The sequence below is a fragment of the Dendroctonus ponderosae genome, unplaced genomic scaffold (genome assembly GCF_020466585.1).
Source record: "Dendroctonus ponderosae isolate FM_Combo_2020 unplaced genomic scaffold, Dpon_F_20191213v2 Dpon_F_20191213_8, whole genome shotgun sequence".
Classification (NCBI taxonomy): Eukaryota; Metazoa; Arthropoda; class Insecta; order Coleoptera; family Curculionidae; genus Dendroctonus; species Dendroctonus ponderosae.
The window spans coordinates 13,249,330-13,255,358 of NW_026019016.1; the positions used below are offsets into that span (position 1 = coordinate 13,249,330).

General features: G+C 42.7%; 3 protein-coding genes across 4 annotated transcripts in view; 1 reads left to right on the forward strand and 2 right to left on the reverse strand.

The window, feature by feature from the left end:
• The window catches only part of LOC109539475 (heterogeneous nuclear ribonucleoprotein L), a gene marked incomplete in the record, with an annotated part of 79,411 nt that extends 77,393 nt beyond the window's left edge, over positions 1–2,018 (reverse strand). Inside the window, 1 exon segment of the mRNA XM_048669496.1 lies at positions 1,691–2,018. Within this exon segment, the coding sequence (XP_048525453.1) occupies positions 1,691–1,759 (69 nt within the window).
• A 318-nt stretch (positions 2,019–2,336) lies between these two features.
• LOC109539474 (vesicle-associated membrane protein-associated protein B) lies at positions 2,337–5,494 on the forward strand. The gene is made up of 5 exons (XM_019907241.2): positions 2,337–2,548; positions 3,504–3,656; positions 3,713–4,029; positions 4,089–4,257; positions 4,449–5,494. The coding sequence occupies exons 1-5, from the start codon at positions 2,491–2,493 to the stop codon at positions 4,484–4,486; spliced, it is 735 nt and encodes a 244-aa protein (XP_019762800.1). The 5' UTR covers positions 2,337–2,490; the 3' UTR covers positions 4,487–5,494.
• A 59-nt stretch (positions 5,495–5,553) lies between these two features.
• The window catches only part of LOC109539472 (aspartate--tRNA ligase, cytoplasmic), a 2,624-nt gene continuing 2,148 nt past the window's right edge, over positions 5,554–6,029 (reverse strand). For both annotated transcript variants that reach the window (XM_048668835.1, XM_048668833.1), the window contains 2 exons: positions 5,817–6,015; positions 5,554–5,760 (listed from right to left, as the gene is read on the reverse strand). In XM_048668835.1, the coding sequence (XP_048524792.1) occupies positions 5,597–5,760; positions 5,817–6,015 (363 nt within the window). In that variant the 3' untranslated portion in view covers positions 5,554–5,596. The remainder of the gene's footprint in view (positions 5,761–5,816; positions 6,016–6,029) is intronic.

The window sequence follows — 6,029 nt, forward strand, 5'->3', positions numbered from 1 at the left end:
TTAGACTCTACACACTTGAAATGAACGAAAATATTTACGTATTTTAAGTGGTTTGGTCCTGCGGTTATTAAGAAGTGCCTGTTCCCATACATCCATGTACAACCGTTCTTGAGAATACTGGTAAACAAGTGCCATTCGCAACCTTGGTTCCGATTGAATGGCACCCATCAGACCGAGGATTTTCTTCAAAAACCACATCTTGAAGTAAAATCTTAATTTAGCGGCGACCGCCGCAAGCAAAACAATCATCTGGTTCATCTGGTTTATTCAGGATTTCCGTTAAAGTATGAGAAATCCGGCAGACTTTATCTAGATCCTAAACGCAGGCCAAATGAAAGGAACCAAACATCTACTTGATAGAAATTTCGCTGAAACAAGAAGCTTGATATCTTGTTAAGTAGGCGCAATTTGCGATCATCCCAGGCTAAAGCGACCGTAACTCATTGGCATCTAATGCACAATTGAATGGTTCAGCTGATGGTCAATTTAAAAGAAACATCGCCCATTATATTAATAATTTCCGATCGCTTGAATCTTGACTCAAGAGGGGCCATCGACCCTCCTGCTTTCATGGCAAGGTTGACGCGATGCAATGCAATCATGTTGAGATGTTTGACTTTTAAGGAAAAAGTTTCGGCAACTGTTTCGCTATCGATTGATGATGATTCACGGATGTGAGTTTTTGAAATTTGGATCAAAAAATCCCATCCAAATGTGACCAAATGTTCGCCATTCGCATAGATAAAAATTTGGTTTCGTCAAAAGCAGCAGAAATGAGTTTTACAGGGTGTTCCCAAAATATTCAGATAATTTTGGCAGCAACAAAAATATTCAGGAGACAACAAAATTTCTTAAATTCTAGTAGAAAGGATTATTGGAGGAACTAATTATTGGAAATTTGAAAAAAAGGGACTTTTGTGGCTAAGGAATTTATGGAAAAGCGTCTTGCTGACTCAATCAAGCGCAAAACATTTGGATAGAGGCTGAAATAGGCGTCTTTTTCAGTAAAACTTTCTGAGTCCGCCCCTGTTCAAACCGTAGCTCCTCCTATTTGTTTACATTTTACCACTTATGTCATACATCTTTCATTTGCTGTTCTATTTAGACTGCACTTGGCCGATCAGACAGGTTTTTTAAATCACCCTGTATGATGATTGATAAAAATGCATGGGGGACTTCCTGACGCCCTCGAAATATCAGTTCTTGCCTCGTTTGACGCAAATAATCGCAACATGACCAGAGAGCTTTGGGGCAAAACACAAAAATATTTGCGGAAAAAAATGCAAATTTTACTTGATTTTTTCGGTTTAAGAGAAATGGTGGTGCTTAAGACAAAAAGAACCAAAAATTGCATTTTTTTCAGCAAACATTTTAGTGTTTCGCCCCAAAACGCGCTTGTCATGTTGTGATCATCAACTGAGTTGCCCTTTTCAGTTAAAGACTGCAGTTGCGGTTCACACTTGCAAACCAGGTTTTTGAAAAAGTCGCGAAAAAAAACTGTTTGCGTGAATTTTGCGTCACTGCTCAAAAAAATGGAAAACTAGGAAACAGCGCTGGAGAAAAACATAAACAAGGAATTCTGACACTTGGGGGATGTCTTGACATTGTGTTGTGGTTGTTGCCCATACGAAGCGCATAACCTAACAAGCCAGAGGCTCCGCCGCAAAAAATAAAAGGGGGCCCCACTTACCCTGTTATTAGCCGAGTCGGTGTCTGTGCGCTGTCTTTTCGCATGAGGCCCGTCTCCATTGAACGCCATTTTGAACCAAACAGATCACGAATTTCTCCGACAACCCGACCAGCCACTAACAAGACACGCGCAAAACTGTCTGATTGTCGATTTTTCCTAAAGACGCCCGGCGCTCCGATGATTTTACCGTTTTTCCTATATGCGGCCGGCCTCTGCGGACAAATGCTCCAACTATTCGGGGGCGCGCGAATAGATATCTTACGCGAAAATCGTAAAACTCGGCTCGGTAAAACCCCAGAAAATCAAGAAAATTAACGATCTGACGTTTAGCGCAACCTGCCGCTCAATTACAACAGCACCGGGCCAATAGCAGGCCGACAAAGTGACAGGGAAGCGCCTTGGTAAAGTAGTTTTCTGCTGGTGTAGGTTTGCACCGTTGCCCAACTCCAGAGCGCCTTTTGAAAACTCACTCCAGTTTCCTTAAAATCTAGGAGCTTTTAGGGGAAGATTTTTCACTATTTTGGCGCTTTAAAGAGGCGAGTTTTTGGGCAAAAATGTTTCAAAAAAGCAGGCTTGTTGGAAAACTTTTGAAGTTCACTGTGGAAGTTTTCCCGATGTTTTTGAAATTTCCCGCACTTGGCAACAGGAATGATTTTTGAGCTAGTTACGGCCATCTTTGCGCTTGCGTCTAACCTCCCCTGTCAGAAAGTGCTGTATAACCGGAATCTGTCATCGAAAAGTGGAAAATTCAGTATTTTTAGTGTGTTTTACGTCGGTTTTTCAGTGCTAGAAATAGAATAATGTTGAAGCAAGAGCAGGTGCTCCAAATCGAGCCTCAAAACGAGCTCAAGTTTGTAGGTAAGTCGGCTGGCCGATCGGCTTTGACGGGCCCGATGTGACCCCAACATTGGCCATAAATATTGCCTTTGCACCGATTTTCGCCAGTCGGGAGCACGAAAACCGGAACATTTTCCAACCGGCAGCTGTTTCGCGATCAGAAAAATCGCCGCAATTTTCCTAAGGACGAGACCAGTTTTCACACGGCAACCCCATAAGTGCTTCCAACCACCATGTTTCTCTGACCCCTTTTCAATTGACACGGCCACTTTAATTAAACGCTTTCAATTTGCGAGCGAAGCCAAAGTCCTGCGAGATGTTTTTGCACCGGCAAGTTGCACCGTTTACCTTGAACATATTTTAAAATTGGGGAATCGCGCTGCCCGTTCAGGTTTCCCATTATCCATCAAAGTTCCAATTGACTACATCTCAACATTCTCTAGCGTTGTTGCGCTTATTACATCGGCCCCATGCCTAGTATTTTCAAATGAAGCTTCAATAGTCTGAACTAGACACAAATGTGGGGCTTTGCCCTTTTTTCAAGCCAATTTCGTTCTATTCATGTCTAGGCCTTGCTCTTTGGGCTGGGTTTGATGTTTTTTATGCTGTTTGAATTCAGCAGTATTTAGTCTACAACGAAGCTTCAATTTAGCTTTACAATCTAGCTGACTCGGAACGATCAAGGCACTTTTAATGAGTTCGCACATCATTAACACCTAATATCCACTTAAAAGTGATGATGTTCTGCCTATACCAAGAGGTCTGAGCGTGCAAGATTAAAATCAATTAATCCAGGCGATATTTTCGCCAAATATTGGGCATGATGTAATAAAAATAGACCGGCTCATCATCAAGCAAGCAACAAACCAAATCGCCTCGTTCTCTTGTGCAATTAAAAAAATGTGTGGGAAGCTATTACCAATAGAGAGAGAGTGGCAATGACGCACGTATTTAACGATTTTTCTGACCATCCTAGGGCCCTTCAGCCAGCCAGTGACCAGCTATATGAAGCTGACCAATCCCACCGACAAGAAAGTGCTGTTCAAAATCAAGACTACAGCCCCTAAGAAGTACTGCGTGCGGCCCAACTCGGGCTTGATAAATGCCGAACAAAGTGCCCAAATTGCCAGTAAGTTTGAAAGGCCCATTCAACGTTCAAGGGCGATATTGATGGGAAATTTTCAGTTTGTCTGCAACCATTCCGGTACGATCCCAACGAGAAGAACAAGCACAAGTTCATGGTGCAGACTGTGTTCGCTCCGGAAACCGGCGACGCCAATTTGGAAACGCTCTGGAAAGAGATCAGTCCTGAGCAGCTGATGGATTCGAAGCTGAAGTGCGTGTTTGAGATGCCCGATCAAGAACAGCAAAGCGGCTCCACAGCGGGCGAAGCCCAAAGGGCGACTGTTCACTCGGAAGTCAATGACACCCCCAAGACGGCACAGGAGGCTTCGCTATCCCATTCTGGTGACTCTGTCGAACTGCAAAAGGCTACTAAGGAGGTGACCAGATCAGAGGGCGAATGGTGGGGCTGTTTCCTTAAAGGGGCTGTTTTTTACAGATACAGCGATTGCGGGAAATTGAAAGTGAACTACGAGAAGCGCTGTTTGCAGCGAAAAACGAGAAATGGGAACTGGAGGACGAGAAAGGCTTGTCTGCTCCCAATAGATATGCGCCGCCTGCCGAGCAACCGCCGACAATGTATTTCATCGCGATAGCTATAGTTGTAGGTGAGTAACAATTTTTTTTTATACTTTTCAATTCCGAAGAATTTCAATTTATACCTCGCCGCTTCCACCCTGTATATTTAACCAAATCATACAGATGTTGGACGCAAATACCCAAGCACTTGCTGCCCAGGTGTTTTCAGTTTAATCCGCCCGAAGAGCAGCTAATAGTAATCGAGTCTTGTGTGTTTCAGGATTGGTTGGCATTCTATTGGGCAAGTTTTTGCTTTGAAAGACTCCCAGCCGCCCCCTCGACACACTTGTAATGTATATTTATTAAAAATAATTTAAAAAATGCATCTAAACAGAAAATTACCCATAATGTACCATAAATAAACGTGCTAAATTTTGGTGATAACTTGTAGAGGGTTTCACGTTTTATCAGTTTGTTTCAATTAGTGGGACACGGGAAACTGCATAGCTTCCCGCTGACTCAGCGTCTCAATAATACGATGCAGTTCACTTTCTAATAGATATAAGTGTGTAGTGAGTCGATTTCTTGTGTAAATATCTAAGCACATTCAGAGCGGGGCTTGATCTTACTTGATAATCCACTAATATAAGACGATGGATTAACTAAACGTTAGTAACTTAACTACTTGTGCACTTTTTTCGGTTCGTTTCAAATGGAAGAGTGTTTCAAATAAAACTATCACCGGTCTGATTTATATCTCGTGTTTTTGGTGGGTGGTTGATGTTGCTATCCGGTCAATTAACTTTGACCAGTCGGATCTATTCTATAGTGGCTCGATAGGAAGGAAGGTTTTCTTTGTATATATTAAGATGTATTTCAATGTACGGAAGCGAATTTTAACTCAGTATTTTATCTGAAACACCCCCTATCGCAATACATACTTGGTCAGTGTTTTATGAGCCGCTACTCCTTGGTATGACAGTCTCTGGATATTGAGGGCGCTTATTATTTATTACTCGCCTGGCAAAGCACTAAAACCTCTGCAGATTGAGTTGGTTTCAAGTCAGTTCCAAATGCGACCGATTAGACTGCTTAGTAAGCACTTGATCCTGTTAGCGAAAATATCAAAGTTAGATGCTTTTTAGTTGTGTTCGATGCAGGGACTGGGTGTACTTGAGGATTGGCTGAATCTTATTTTTTTACGTTAGTATGTGCGCTTTAATGTTTAAGTTTTTAATTTGTATACAAGAGTAATGGTCTAGTGTTTTAGATGAGTATAATATTCAATTTTTAGATTTGGAAAATATAAATGTTTAAAAAGTTGCATTCGTTGGTGTTAATTTACTTGGAATTTCAGGACCGGGAGTGGTAAAGAAAATGTTGCCTCGCGCAAAAAAATCTATTTTGCCCTACTTGTTCAGCGGGTTTTTAAGGCGTTACTCGCTTGGGGTCCCGCGGGAACATCGAAGTTTTCCTAACATTGTCCAGGCCCAAGTAGAGCATCACCACCCTTTCCAGGCCAATGCCGCCCCCGGCGTGGGGCGGGCAACCGTACTTAAAGGCGTCTATGTAGGCGGCGATTTTGGGAATATCTGGAAAACAACCATCTCACAAGAGCTTTCTTACCACACTTAGAGAGAACACTTACCAATGCCGTGATGTTTGGCGCGCTCCGTCAGGAACTGGGGATCGTGAATCCTCTGGGCGCCGCTCAGAATTTCCTCGCCCCGCATGAACATGTCGTAAGAGTTTGAGGTTTTTGGATCCTGCGGATCGGGCATGGTGTAGAACGGGCGCACTGCCAAAGGATACTTGTCCAAGATGTAAAAGTCTGTATGGAATTTTGCCTGAAACATAGTTT